This window comes from Triticum dicoccoides, chromosome 7A (assembly GCF_002162155.2).
Source record: "Triticum dicoccoides isolate Atlit2015 ecotype Zavitan chromosome 7A, WEW_v2.0, whole genome shotgun sequence".
NCBI classification, from domain to species: Eukaryota; Viridiplantae; Streptophyta; class Magnoliopsida; order Poales; family Poaceae; genus Triticum; species Triticum dicoccoides.
This window is the reverse complement of record NC_041392.1, coordinates 235,289,252-235,304,608: the sequence shown is the minus strand read 5'-3', so window position 1 is coordinate 235,304,608 and position 15,357 is coordinate 235,289,252. Positions and strand designations below refer to the sequence as shown.

The following is a 15,357-nucleotide window of genomic DNA, read 5'->3' as shown; positions in this document are numbered from 1 at the left end:
AGAGGGGTGATTAGACTACTTGACCAAATAAAAATCTAGCATTTTCCCAATTTTAGTTTTTGGCAGATTTTAGCAACTTAGCATAAGTCAAGCAATCAACCTACACATGCAATTCTAAGAGTATAGCAGCGGAAAGTAAAACAATCGCATATGAAGGTAAAGGGAGGAGTTTGGAGTGTGCAAACGCAATTGGAGACACGGAGATTTTTGGCGTGGTTCCGATAGGTGGTGCTATCGTACATCCACGTTGATGGAGACTTCAACCCACGAAGGGTAGCTGTTGCACGAGTCCACGAAGGGCTCCACCCACGAAGGGTCCACAAAGAAGCAACCTTGTCTATCCCACCATGGCCGTCGCCCACGAAGGACTTGCCTCACTTGGGTAGATCTTCACGAAGTAGGCGATCTCCTTGCCCTTACAAACTCCTTGGTTCAACTCCACAATCTTGATGGAGGCTCCTAGGTGACACCTAACCAATCTAGGAGACACCACTCTCCAAGAGGTAACAAATGGTGTGTTAATGATGAACTCCTTGCTCTTGTGCTTCAAATGATAGTCTCCCCAACACTCAACTCTCTCTCACAGGATTTGGATTTGGTGGAAAGATGATTTGAGTGGAAAGCAACTTGGGGAAGGCTAGAGATCAAGATTTATGTGGTTGGAGTGGAATATCTTGACCTCAACACAAGTGTAGGTGGTTCTCTCTTAGAAAATGTATGTTGGAAGTGTAGGCATGTTCTGATGGCTCTCTATATAAATGAAGAGTGGGTGGAGGGGTATAAATAGCCTTCACACGAAATCTAACCGTTACACACAAATCACCAAACTCGGTAGGACCGAATCATGAAACTCGGTCAGATCGATTTAGTTCAAAATGTGAGCGTTAGGATTCTCGGTGGGACCGACATGTCAACTCGGTGGGACCGATTTTGTTAGGGTTAGGGCATAACGTAATATCGGTGAGACCGATTACACAAACTCGGTGAGACCGATTTTGGTAATGGACTAACAGAGAGTTGGTCAGGCAAACTCGGTGGGACCGATTCGCTCATCTCGGTTGGACTGAAACGTTACGAAAGGGAAACAAAGAGTTTGCATTGCAATCTCGCTGGGACCGATCGCTCATCTCGGTTTGACCGAAACGTTACGAAGGGAAACATAGAGATTACAATCCCATCTCGGTGAGACCGAGATCCCTATCGGTGAGACCTAAAAGACTTGGGTTTCTGGCAGTGGCTATGTCAACTGAACTCGGTGGCTCCGGATAGAAAATTTCGGTCGGGACGAGTTTGACTTTTGGTTTGGGATATATGTGGATGTGAGGAAGTAGTTGAGGGCTTTTGGAGCATATCACTAAGCACTTTGAGCAAGAAACTCATTAAGCAACACCTCATCCCCTCTTAATAGTATTGGCTTTTCCTATGGACTCAATGTGATCTTGGACCACTTAAAATGAAAAATGTAGAGTCCTGAGCTTTGAGCTTGAGCCAATTCTTTGTACTTAGAATTTTGAGGGATCCATTTTTCTCATCCATGCCATGCCAATCATTGAGCTTTCCTGAAATGTTTATCTTGAAATAGCATTAGCTTAATTAACTATATGTTGTTAGGAATTACCAAAACCACCCAGGGATAGTTGCACTTTCAGTGTTGTCTTCAAACTCAGGATATATAGGTAGATGCTCCTTGTCCAGCAAGTAAGTCCCTGTGCCCATCTTAGAGTTGATGAGCTCCTGAATATGTGGAGCATATCCAAAACTCCTCTTTTGATCAGCAACAGTCCTTTTGATCATTTCTACAATCAAGCTCATAACTTTGAACTTCTGGGGAACATAAAAAAATTGCAGCATGTTGATGGAGTGTCCTCTGATCATCTTGTGATCTCCTGACTTGGGTAGCAATGTGTGCCTTAAGATCCAGTTGATCGTAGGCAGACCAGACAACAAGAAATGCACAGATCCAAGCTTGTGAGTTTCTAAAGCCTTATCAGGGATCTCCTTGTACATGTTTGCCATTGAGTTGTGGTCTTTCTTCTTGGTGGCATACACATCCAAGTCATCTTCATGTTCCTGGTACCCATGTGGTCTTTCTTAGCTTGGCCCATTCATCAACTATGGACTGGTACCTGGTACCCTCAGACATCCAAACTATCCTCCCATCTGGATAGAAGTGGGCAGTGGAGTAGAACAGCATGATCAACTCATCATTCCATTTGGTGAGCTTTTGCCCAACGAATTCATCTACTCCACAAGCCTTAAAGTTGTCATACACTCCAGGGAAGTGATCTTCATTCTCCCGGATGAACTCACAGTCCACCCATTTCATGTCACACACTATGGGCTTCTTGTCAAGCAGAATAGTCTCATAGAAATCTTGTTGTTCCTTTGTATGGAACCTGTAGTCAACTGCAGTCCTCCTCCTAACAGCATAGGGATCAGACTGTCTCCACAATCTCAGTCCTACATCTTTCTTGATGTGCATGTCCTTAGCGACTGGGTGAGCATCATTATGGTCAGGAATTTTGGGCTTCAACTTCCTCAAAACATGAGAATCATCTTCTTCTTCTTTAGCTTCAGGCATTGAGGCCTTGTTCTTCTCCTCAGCAGGTATACTCCTGGTGTTCCTCTTGGGCTTCCGGGGTTTCTGAGCAGCAGCTTTGGGAGCAGACTTGGGCTTAGATGGAGCAGCCCCTGACTTGATTGCATCTCCCATAAGCTTCTGAGCCTTAGGAGCTGGTGCAGCATCCTCTTCATCCTCATCTTCTTCTGAATCTCTAATAATGGAGGATCTACCAAGTACTCTAGCATTGGTCTTCTTGACCCTTTCCTTCCTTTTCTTTCCTTCTCCAACTGCCTCTTCAGTTGGCTTGGAGGTTTCAGTAGTTGAGGCTCTGGTCTTTGACATGGGAATCCTCTTTGCTGGAGCCTTCTTGTGCATCCCTGGCTTTGTTGTAGCAGCTGAGCCATACTCTTTCTTCAGCACCTTTTTCCTGGAGCTGACTTCTTCCTCAACAGCCACATAATCCTCATCCTCAGAATCTGAGGTCTTCTTCTTCCTTGTTCTGGTGGCTACCTTGGGCAAGTTGCTTGGTGTGCTCCTACTGCCCTCATCAGAAGTGCTAGAGGGACTAGTGTCCTCACTCATATGAACCTGCTCCTCAGACTTGTTATGGCTGTCACTTTGATCAGACATCTTGCAGGCAAACTGTCAGCAGACCCTGTGAATAGGTTGTAGATGAGGTAGAGAAGATGAGCATCACAAAGTGCAGAATTTTTGCAAAACAGATGACTTAAAAAACTCAGTTTTAGTTCTTCATAGAAAGCATTTCGGATCTACCTATTTGTAAACTCGGTGATACTGAAGCAGCTTTTGGAACCTAAACTAGTGAACTCAATCAGACCGAGTCACAGTTCGGTGGCACCGAGACTGCTAGGGTTTCACGGAGAATCGAACTCGGTCACACCGATTTGCAATTTTCGGTCAGACCGAAAACGCATGTACAATGGCCTAAGCCAAATTGGCGAGACCAATTTCTACAACTCAGTCGGTCCAAGATGAGTTCGGCGGAGACCTAACCCTAAATTTTCAAATCAAATCTAATCTACTGGATGCTTTCGCTGGACAGGATAATTTCATACGTGGCAAGAATCATGGCAAAGCAATGTGCTACGAATCGGAGTTAAGGAATAGCACAAAGAGCAAGTTCATACCCTACTTCGGTGGTGAACTTGCTACGGCGGCAACGGCGGGGCAGATTGCCATTGACGGCGGCGGAGACCAGCGGTGAGAGGACGATTCGGAGACCCGAGGAGGTAGAGCAGGTCACGCGTGGGTGAAAGGTTTTGGAAAAAAATTCCAAAATTTGACCCGTCAGTATATATAACCTTACCCTGCCGGTGTGACCGAGTGGAACAACTCGGTGGCACCGAGATGCAGAACTGCAAGCGGTAACTGCAACTCGGTGTGACCGAAAAGTTCTAATCGGTTGCACCGAGATTGAAAACCTAGATCAACTTAGTGATCTCGGTGTGATCGAAATGTATGACTCGGTCATACCCAAATGCACAAAGAGGTTTTGGAAGTTTAAGTCTATGATGAATCGGGGACTCCGAGTGCTCCTCACACAGAGTGGTTCGAATCTGACTTGATCAAACTTTGTGATGTAGCATGAATAGAGTTTGAGACGAGGAAAGCATAGATAGCTAGATGGAGTTCTTAGGCATTCTTGTCCATCCATTTGGCAAAAGAGAAAAAAACCAAACAATCAAAGCAACAAATGGATGTCCTCGAATGAGTAAAATATGCAACCAACATGCTCACACAATAAGACGACGAATGAAATATGTGACAAAGCATGCACAAACACTCTAGCATCTATCAAGCAATTTGGCGATGACTAGGTCATCTATATATGAGTATATTGACTTAGGAGTCAAATGAGAACATTTGATCATAGGTCATACTCATTGTTTAAGCATAAGTGGGGTTGCCACTTTTCATAAAGCATTGTTGTGTTCACACCATTAGAGTTGCTTTAGCTCAATTGATTAGAGTAAAGCTCCCCCTAGATGTTATATCCCCCCTAAGAGGGATGAACTAACCTTGGGTTTTGTCGATGATGACTTGATGTACATGTTGAAGATGTGGACGCTCAATGTTGACATAGATCATTCAGAGCAATCCATTGGAGTGAGTTGCACTTTCAGTACCTACATGGGTTAGTCCCACAAGGAACAAACAAGGATATCCATAGACATAGAGTGATGTTCACATGAGATGATGTCTATGAATGCATTAGGTTACCTTGTCCCTTGTCTTACCAACAAGAGGGTTTGTTACTCCTTGAACTAGTGCAAGATATGGAATTTGTTTGCACTTGTCCTCGCCAAAATGATATGAGTGAAGTGTGTTGGCGAAGTCACCCTCAAGAACTCTCTAGTTCTTCTTCTTCGGGATCCACACCATCTTGATGGGAATCCTTGGAGTTGTAGTTGTACTTGATGAAGTAGATCTTGATGTAGTCTTGGGAACCCACTTGACCAAGGCTTTGCAAGCTTCTTCAAATGCATCAATCTCCTCTTGAAGCTTGTCCCTGCCTTTTTGCTTGTGGTCTTGTGGTGGAAGATCATCTTGAGCTTGTGTTCCTTGGAAATAAGTAGGATCATACTTCTCTTGTTGAGGAACAAATTTCGTCTTGGGGTATTGATCTTCTTCCCACTCAACTCCATTGGCATTGAACTTCCGTTCAAAACCAACACCTTGATTCTTCCCGTGTCTTCCTTACTTGCGTACAATTTCCTCAAATTGCTTACTTCTGGCAAGGCTCTTGTAAACACCTTTCTCTATAATTCCCTTCAATAAGCTATTTTCTTGCTCAAGTGTAACTTGGCTAAGAGAATCATTAGTGGAATCAAGAGAACTACTATAAGCAACATCATTGGGTTTAGCATGATTATTGTTACTACTAGAAGAAGAATCTTTCTTGTTCTTGTTGCTAGACTTAACTTGTGGCATGTAAGTAGACAAGAGTAAACGCTTGGCAATGTAAGAGGAACTTTTCTTGCGAAGATCATCATTGATTGTCTTTAAGAACTCATGCTCTTGCTCAAGGTTGAGATTTTCAAAGCGTAGCTTCTCATGAGTCTTTAAAAGCTCTCGATGATTTTCCAAGGTAGTTTCATGAGCTAACTTAAGAGTGTTTAGCTCTTTAGTTAGACGCTCAATCTCCTTCTTATCATCATCATCTGTTTTGTCTTGATTAGCATAATTAATAGCAAGTTCATCATAGTTTTCATCACTAGAATTGTCAACAAGTAAATCATCATCACCTAGCAAGTCATCTTCATCACTATTGAAATGAACATACTCAGGGTGTGATACCTTTGGGCCTTTAGCCATGAAGCATCTTCCAATTCCTTCATTTAGTGACTCAAATATGTCATAGGAGTTGGTTGACACAAGTGCTAGACCGGCAACACCTTCATCTTGAGTATATTCGGAGTCGGAGTGATAACTTCTCTCGGAGTGATCGTCGGAGTCGGAGCCTGATACCCATTCACCAACGTGAGCTTGATGTCTTCGTTTTGTGTAGCTCTTTGATGAATTGTCCTTCCTTCCTGAATCCTTTCTTCTCCGTGATGTTCTTCATTCATAACGGTCATTTCTACTCCTTCTCTCTCTTGGTGGTGATTCTTCTCTCCTACTTCTTCTTTTAGGGGAATCTTCTCTTCTTTTATAGGGAGCCGTACACTCATTTGAGTAGTGTCCGGGTCTTCCACAATTGTAGCAATTACGTTCATGACTTGAAGATCTTTTGTCATTGTAGGACCTTGACTTGGAACTTCTTTCTTTGCTTCTACTCTTGTAGAACTTGCTGAAGTTCTTCACCATTAGGCTCAATTCTTCATTGAAGTTTTGTTTCTCACTTGATGATGTGGTAGCATCACATGAGGCTTTGTAAGCACCACTTGGCTTGTTGTGAAGCTCTTCCTTATCCTTGAGTGACATCTCATGAGCAACAATCCTTCCAATGACTTCCATTGGCTTGAGATCTTTGTAATTGGGCATCATTTGGATCAATGTGCACACGGTATCATATTTTCCATCCAAGGCTCTTAGGATCTTCTTGATGATGAATCTATCGGTCATCTCTTCACTTCCTAAGCTGGCAATCTCATTTGTGATGAGAGCTAGCCTAGAGTACATTTCAGCGGCACCTTCACCATCCTTCATTTTGAACTTGTCAAGTTGACTCTGAAGCACATCCAATTTGGATTCCTTGACGGAGTCGGTACCTTCATGCATATCAATCAAAGTATCCCAAATTTCCTTTGCATTCTCAAGACGGCTGATTTTGTTGAATTCTTCGGGGCACAATCCGTTGAAGAGAATATCATAAGCCTGAGCATTGTATTGCAACATCTTCAACTCTTCCGTGCTAGCCTCACGGTTTGGTTCCCTCCCGTCAAAGAATTCACCTTGCAAGCCAATACACACAATAGCCCAAACGGCGGGGTTATGTCCAAGAATATGCATTTTCATCTTATGCTTCCAACTAGCAAAATTATTACCATCAAAGTAAGGACCTCTATGGTGGTAATTTCCCTCACTAGATGCCATACTATCCTAGGTTGTGAAACCAAGGCTATGATCACCAAAGCTATGGAAATCAAGGCAAATGGAGACCAAAGCTCTGATACCACTTGTAGGATCAAAAGTATGTCTAGAGGGGGGTGATTAGACTACTTGACCAAATAAAAATCTAGCCTTTTCCCAATTTTAATTCTTGGTAGATTTAAGCAACTTAGCACAAGTCAAGCAAACAACCTACACATGCAATTCTAAGAGTATAGCAGCGGAATGTAAAAAAATTGCATATGAAGGTAAATGGAGGAGTTTGGAAGGAGCAAACGCAATGTAGACACGAAGATTTTTGGCGTTGTTCCAATAGGTGGTGCTATCGTACATCCACGTTGATTGAGACTTCAACCCACGAAGGATAACGGTTGCGCGAGTCCACGGAGGGCTCCACCCACGAAGGGTCCATGAAGAAGCAACCTTGTCTATCCCACCATGGCCATCGCCCATGAAGGACTTGCCTCACTAGGGTAGATCTTCATGAAGTAGGCGATCTCCTTGCCCCTACAAACTCCTTGGGTCAACTCCACAATCTTGACGGAGGCTCCCAAGTGACACCTAACCAATCTAGGAGACGCCACTCTCCAAAAGGTAATAGATGGTGTGTTGATGATGAAATCCTTGCTCTTGTGCTTCAAATGATAGTCTCCCCAACACTCAACTCACTCTCATAGGATTGGATTTGGTAGAAAGATGATTTGAGTGGAAAGCAACTTGGGGAAGGCTAGAGATCAAGATTTATGTGGCTGGAATGGAATATCTTGACCTCAACACAAGTGTAGGTGGTTCTCTCTCAGAAAATGTATGTTGGAAGTGTAGGCATGTTCTGATGGCTCTCTCAGAAAATGTATGTTGGAAGTGTAGGCATGTTCTGATGGCTCTCTCTACTAATGAAGAGTGGGTGGAGGGGTATATATAGCCTCGACACAAAATCTATCCGTTACACACAAATCACCAAACTCGGTGGGACCGAATCATACAACTCGGTCAGACCGATTTAGTTCATAATGTGACCGTTAGGGTTTTCGGTGGGACCGACATGTCAACTCGGTGGGACCGATATCATTAGGGTTAGGGCATAACGTAATCTCGGTGAGACCGATTACGCAAACTCGGTGAGACTGATTTTGGTAATATACTAACCAGAGAGTTGGTCAGGCATTCTCGGTGGGACCGATTCGCTCTTTCGGTAGGACCGAAACATTATGAAAGGGAAATAGAGAGTTTGCATTGCAATCTCGGTGGGACTGATCGCTCATCTTGGTTGGACCGAAACGTTACGAAGGGAAACAGAGAGATTACAATCCCATCTCGGTGAGACCGAGATCCCTATCGGTAGGACCGAAAAGACTAGGGCTTGTGGCAGTGGCTATGTCAAGTGAACTCAGTGGCGTCGGATAGAAAGTTTCGGTGGGGATGAGTTTGACTTTTGGTTTGGGATATATTTGGATATGAGAAAGTGGTTGAGGGTTGTGGAGCATATCACTAAGCATTTTGAGCAAGAACCTCATTAAGCAACACTCCACCCCCTCTTAATAGTATTGGCTTTTCCTATGGACTCAATGTGATCTTGGATCACTAAAAATGAAATGTAGAGTCTTTTGCTTTGAGCTTGAGCCAATCCTTTTGTCCTTACCATTTTGATGGGTCCACTTTCTAATCCATGCCATGCCAATCATTGAGCTTTTTCTGAAATATTTATCTTCAAGTAGCATTAGCTCAATGAGCTATATGTTGTTAGGAATTATCAAAACCACCCAGGGATAGTTGCACTTTCATCCCCATAGTGGCCGCATCCTCCTTTACCCGCCGCCTCCCCTCTCTGCAACAATGCCTCTGTGTTGGCCGACCAAAACCTTTCTCCGTAGACACTACCCACCAACGGTGTCACCTTTCTTCATGCGCACCAGTCATGCCTAAGGTTCCTCATCCCGTCGTCGCTCGTGTGGTGCTGGCGGCTTTTGTGGCAGTGGGCGCGCAAGATTTGGGGCTCTCACGGCGCAGGGTGCGCTGGATCGGTGCTTCTGGCGCCATTGTCCATGTCGACATACCCCCCCCCCATTCATTCCATTTGTGTTGTGGCACTCTAATTAGGAGGAGGAAGCCATCGCCCCCTTCTCCCCATTCCCATTGAGGTCGAGCCTAAGCCCAAGAACCCAATCAAGGTCCTATTCGTGATCCCCACCCGCGAAGAGTGCTGCTACGAGCGCCACGCCCCCAGTTGACGAGCTTGGGGAGAAAGGTGTAGATTGAGATCGTCACTCTCCGCTCCTTTGGGGAGGCCGAGCACGAGAAAAGAGCTCAACTGTCATTGAAAAGCTGACGAACCTACTATAGTGATGACCTAGACCAGGGGTGAAGCTGGGCCCCGGGCACCCAGGGCCCAGGCCCGGGGCATGGAATTTCTGCTAGGCTATTATATATGTATGATACTCTGCAGGCCCGGGGTACAGCCCAGTAAAATGAAGGGCCAGAGCGTCATGGGCTGTCTCACCGCATGCCAAGGGACGCACGCACGAGGAGACCTCCCACTCGCGCACGCATGTGACAGGAAAATAGGAAACTGACGGACGCATGCACAACACGAATCTGTCGATTTCTCAAAGAAAGAAAAACCCACATGAATCTGTCAGGAGACGCCAGCGACCGCGTAGCCGCCGCCGACCTAACTCGCACGCGACACACACAAGATCAATCTGCAAAGTCCAAACTCCAGCGCTTGCGCCGACGCCGCCGTCCACCGGCATCTCGGCCACCGCCGTACCACCCTCCTGTGTGGCTCTGCGTTGTTCGCCCAATCGCCCGACGCGCCTAGCTTCTTGACTGCCATACCTACCTTGATATTTTTTTGATGGTTTCTCCTCATGCTTCCACTTGTATCATGTTCTACAATGTCAGTGTGAAATCTGTCTTAGTGTGTATCACTCCAAAGTAAAATTTAATTGCAATAATGTGTATGTATCAAGTCATATATCTAGTGTATTATTGAACTCATATTAATCTAATTGCCCATTTCATTTCATATTGTAGAAAGAGAAGATGAAAAGATTTTTTCACCGGTCTCCGGAACGAGTGTGTCTACACTTATCTTTTCAGATGGAGGGAATCAAGCAACTGAGGGGGTGAGTTTTTAGATTTATATCAATCATAATTGTTTCACTTGATGTTTACTCCTTCTCTTATGAAATTTTGCTTTTAATGTCTTGAAGGTGTTGGCCCTTCTTCCACCGATGATGAGGTTATGTGAGGCACTGATGAAGCAAACCATTGATTTGATACTCTTTTTTATCGCATACTATTCTTTGTAGTTCTTCACATGTTTTTACCTATTTTGTTGTATCGTTAAGCACTGAGCTAAAATTCTTAATTTTTCATGCAATTGAGCCATATTTTGTCTGGGTATCTTTTGTGGTAGCTAAAAGCCTTATAAACGTCAAGTTTTTAACTTTGGGCAAAAATCTTTTTTTTGGCCCGGGGCTTGCTCCAATCCTGGCTCCGCCACTGACCTAGACGAGCTCCTCGACGACGACGATGAGGAGGGGTACAACCGCCTCGATTTAGTATATAGTTAGCAATGTCGAATAACGACTTTGCATGTGTTTAGTATTTTCAAATGCCACCCAACGACATTTTTAAGTCACAAATTATATGTAAACAGAAGGCATTTCGGCCCCTATTGAAAATCTGCCTATTTCTAGTTTAGTTTCCGTGTTTGCTTTCGGTGTAGCCACTGTATGAATGGCTTAATGTTAACTTCAAATTTCAAGAAAATGCAAAAGAAAGTTTGTGGTTTTATGATTTTGTGTTTACACACAGGCCCTACAACTTCCCAAATGTTATGAAGCGCACTGCATATTGTTTTTGGTGACCCCCAATTCGACAATTTATGCTAGAATTGCTCTTACAGCCGGATAACAATATGGTAGAAATCACCAAAAGATAATGTTAAACTAAGTAGAAATCACCAAAAAAAACTCCAGGGCTAAAAAAATCTCAAAAGTTGTAGTTGAACTCATCATCTTTGCACAATCATAGCTCTCATCGACGATAGTCAACGTTGAGAAATTCATGCACTGAAATACCTACAATATATGTAATGACTAAATCGCGTTAAAGTATTGTAATAGTAGATCTTCACCCTAGTCTAGACAGGCAATTGTACCGGCATTGCCACACTAGGGTGATGATCTTTCTCGTAAATGCTTGAAAGAAGGGACTGCCGAAGAAAACAACGTTGTCACTGAGGATGACGCAGAGCAACGTTCTTGGACATAACCCAAAACCAACCCGTAGTCACGAAGAACAATGGGAAAAAAACTTACAAGTATGGATGGCAGCGGGGCTGCTCCCCACCAGAAAGTGCCTTCCCATCCCCATCCCCATTAAGTAATTAGGGACACTTTCTTTCTCGTCCCCATCCCCATCAGGTTCAGGGATTAGGTTCCCATTCAGAAGACAAACTGAAACAACATTGTGATATTTTCATGATCTTTTGGACATGCAAAAACACCTGGCTTTTGTAACATATACATAGCATAATAATAATAATAAAATAACTTTTATACGCCAAATCACAAACAATAATGCGCTAGAGACAACATTACATATACACGTACGATTTGGGGGCATAGCAGGGGATGGGATGGGGTAGACCTTCCCAACCCCATCCCCGCATTAGATTGCGAGGATCAAATCTGTTCATACCTTTCTTTAGGGAAACACTTTGTATCTATTCATGAAACATCATGCAGTACAAAAAAGGTAGAGTATCAAAAATTACATGATGTTTTTTGTACTGCATGATGTTTTTGCAGGAACGAGACAATTGTCATCCCTACTTACAAGCTCTTGGTAACGTCGGAACAAGCTCCACCAGGAGACGAAATGTCCTTCCCTTTTGGCTTACTATGGTTGGAGGCAAAGCATTGACATGAGCTCGCAAATTAACATGAATTTGGTCATTTTTCTATTTATAAATGTGATTTATCATCACTGGAACTGTTGTTTTTCTATTTGAGTGGTGCTCAATTGATAACAGAGAACCTCAAAGTGCAATGTTTATTTTGTTTCTTCCAAGTGTAACATTGTATATATTTAATTGAACAGTAATGCTATTCAGTTGACTTTTGTTGGGAGAGGATGGCAAATCGAACATTTTTATGGCACCTTATATTGTCACGGGACGACAAATTCGGTTTGCGAGCACATCGAATCCTGACAAAGAAAATGAACTGAAACAAATTTGCCATGCTTGTCATCTTCGTCCGACATGATTTGCCATGCAAATTGTTTGTATTTGCCATATTTCTCAGCTGACATTTGCTGGTTGAGAGACCTTTTATTAAATAGGACTCTAATATCCAGCAAACGTCAGGTTTTAAGACATGGCAAATCAAATGTTTTTCATGACAAACTATGGCAATTTTAGTTGACGAGCATGACTATCTATTTCAGTTTATTTTAATTTTTATCAGAAAATTATCATGCTTGCAAATTAAACCTGTCATCATCCCACATCAATATAAACTTGTCATCATCAAACAACAATAACATTAGATTTGCCATGCCTAAAAAAATCTGAAGTTGGATTTCAGCAATTTATCGTTAAAATATATATTCAAAAGCACCTAAAATATTATAATTTAGAATTGTAGGACTTTACCCTCCCCAAAGGAAAGGAGCCCTTTCAGAAATTCTCAATGGCCCCAAAGGGCCAAAGAGGGGGTTTGGAAATAGTTTTCAACCAGCAATTGACACACCTCGGTATAACCTCACTAACTGCGTCATTGCCCCAAGCGCAAAGATGCTTCCCAAGGTGCGCCCACCCCGTGGTCTTATCACCTCCTCCACCTCTCCTTCCTCGGTCGCCAACCGATGTGGGACAAAAGACATAAACGCAGCGACCCTGCCTGCCGTACCGGCTCTCCTCTCATGGGCCGCGTCCCGGACGAGGCAGCGCCGCAGGCGAATGGGCCGCGTCCAAGGCAGGCATCGTGTTCCTCTGCCGCCGCTGCTGGCGTGCGCGATCCGCTACGCTGAAAATGAAAAGCGAGATATCGCCTTCGTGCACGTGTGGCCGTCTGAAAATGTAGCATCAGTGCATCACGAACGAGAAAAGAGCAAAGCTACGTGATTCTGCTGCTGCTGCGGCTGTCGGCGACAGCAGCAGACAACGCGTGGCCTGCCCATCCCCCGTTCCAGTCCACGGTGAACTCAACTGAAACCCTCCACCCTCTCAAACTTCTCGTGTAAGCACGACGGAGATCGAGCATCTAGCACCCGCTGCTGGCCAGCCAGGTGAGGCGACTCTGACAGCGGCAGAGCAAAGCCACTTGTACACTGACCGGTGAGTACGCGTCGTTGTGGCGCACCGGCGACCGGTGGAGTGACGGCGAAGTCTATACCACAAGGGGTCAGGCCAGGCACGAGCACGACCCGGTCGCCGCGCGCGCTGGGCTCTGCCTTTCCGTGTGTCGGAAGCGAGCGCAGCTGCCTGTGAGCGTGAGTGTGAGTGATCGGCGTACGTAACAGCAAGGGGGCGTACGGCAGCAAGTGGTTAAAAATCCGGTGAGATTTGTCGCGGGATTGCCGGCTGGGGGAGCCACCTCGCCTTTCCGATGACATGGACCTGTTGTAGGGAGAGCTCAAGAGTGAAGAGAACCTACTCCCTCACCCACAACAGTGCGCCCTCCCGCTGCCGCCGCTTGTTTGCTTTGCCACTCTTTCCTGCGTGCTCTCCCTCTCACCTGCTGCTGCCAATATCTCAATGCCCACCAACCTGAAGATTCACCGCACCATCTCCCACTGGTACTAGTAGTATCCACCCCGTCTTCGTGTAGCTGTGCCCGTGCGGGATTGTTTCGGAGCCACCGGAGCCGGGGACTTCTCGAGATAAGCTGATGTCGCCTGGGACTCGGGCATCGTAAAACAGAGGTCTGTTCTTACCTCAGCGTTCCGTGTTCTTGTTCCTGTTGCTCCGGTGTGCCTTGCTATGAGATTCTCTCGGTGTACATGTCCTTGCGCTCTTCTAGGATTGATGTGCCGTTGATTCTTAGCTTCATTATTGGGTCGATATTCATATCCTGTAGCTCCACTTTCAGCTCTCGCATCTCAGTATATATGCTCTGTTAAATGCTGGAATGGGCACTGAAACCAGCTGGTTGATCAAAGGACACTTCCTTCGGCATGTTCAGATAAACGTCTCCACCTGCTCTTGACTTGATTTCTTTGGCCACTTTGCAGTTCTAGTGCCCCTGACCAACCAGCAAGTCCCCTTCTCAAGTTGGTTTTTTCGCTCTGCCCTGCCATGGGTAAGCCTAGAGGGAAGGCCAAGAAATCCGCTGAGGATGCGAGGGACGACGACGACGGCAGTGGCAGCGAAGAGGCCGCTCCGACCGACCACAAGAGGAGCGGCAGTCCTCTGAAGCCTCTCGGGGACGACGGAGCCGGCGAAGAAGTGGAGGACATCGCCAAGGTCGCGGAGGCCGCAGACAGCGTGAAACCGGTCGTGCCAACCAAGGGTGCCGACGGCACGGTTGGCGGTAAAGTTCCTGACGGAGCGATGAAGAGGCCGCGGCGGCGCCAGCGGCGTCTGCAGGTGAAGCGAAGCTCCGAGTCGGTTGAGGACGTCGGCGACAAAGACGGTGACGACGTGAGGACGAAATCGAACGGGTTCCGGCGAAACGGAAGCCGCCGGAAGAACTCTACTCCCCGGCGGGCAGCCGAGGCGGGAGTAAGTGTCAGTGTGTGATCGGTGGGTTTAGCAAATGGGCATTGATAGGATGTGCTACTGATGCTGGTCTTTTATTTTATGTTACTAGCACTACTCTACTAGCAGTACTTTGTTGCATGGATCGTCAAACGTACGTCTAGAATCTACTCCTAGATGCTTCGTGTCTGTGAGCATGAGCATGTTTTTTAGAGATTATGATGAGCATATGCCATCATGCCTAGTTGTATGTTCTTCCACTCGTTTTGGATAACAAGGTGGCTGTGGCCTTAGGTGACTTAACTGCACTGGCGGCTACTGTTACTAATTGATATAGTTTGTGTTGTACACGCATTCTTGTCATGATAGAAACAAAACTAGATGTTGGAATCTGTGAATTTTTTTTGGTAAATGATTGTCGACCGGCCGAAGCGCTCGCTCACGTGAGTTACGGGCCCACACACGTCTCCTTACCCCTATTATCTCTTCCTCCTCTCGATTTTCTCTCTCT

General features: G+C 45.3%; 1 protein-coding gene and 1 non-coding gene across 2 annotated transcripts; one reads left to right on the top strand and one right to left on the bottom strand.

Moving 5' to 3' along the window:
- Positions 1-12,792: 12,792 nt before the first annotated feature.
- Positions 12,793-12,943, bottom strand: LOC119334809. The gene has a single exon (XR_005161569.1). It is a non-coding gene; the product is annotated as a U4 spliceosomal RNA (small nuclear RNA).
- Positions 12,944-13,820: 877 nt separating this feature from the next.
- On the top strand, positions 13,821-15,159 carry LOC119332154. The gene is made up of 2 exons (XM_037605320.1): positions 13,821-14,071; positions 14,381-15,159. The coding sequence occupies exon 2, from the start codon at positions 14,445-14,447 to the stop codon at positions 14,886-14,888; it is 444 nt and encodes a 147-aa protein (XP_037461217.1). The 5' UTR covers positions 13,821-14,071; positions 14,381-14,444; the 3' UTR covers positions 14,889-15,159.
- Positions 15,160-15,357: the final 198 nt, after the last annotated feature.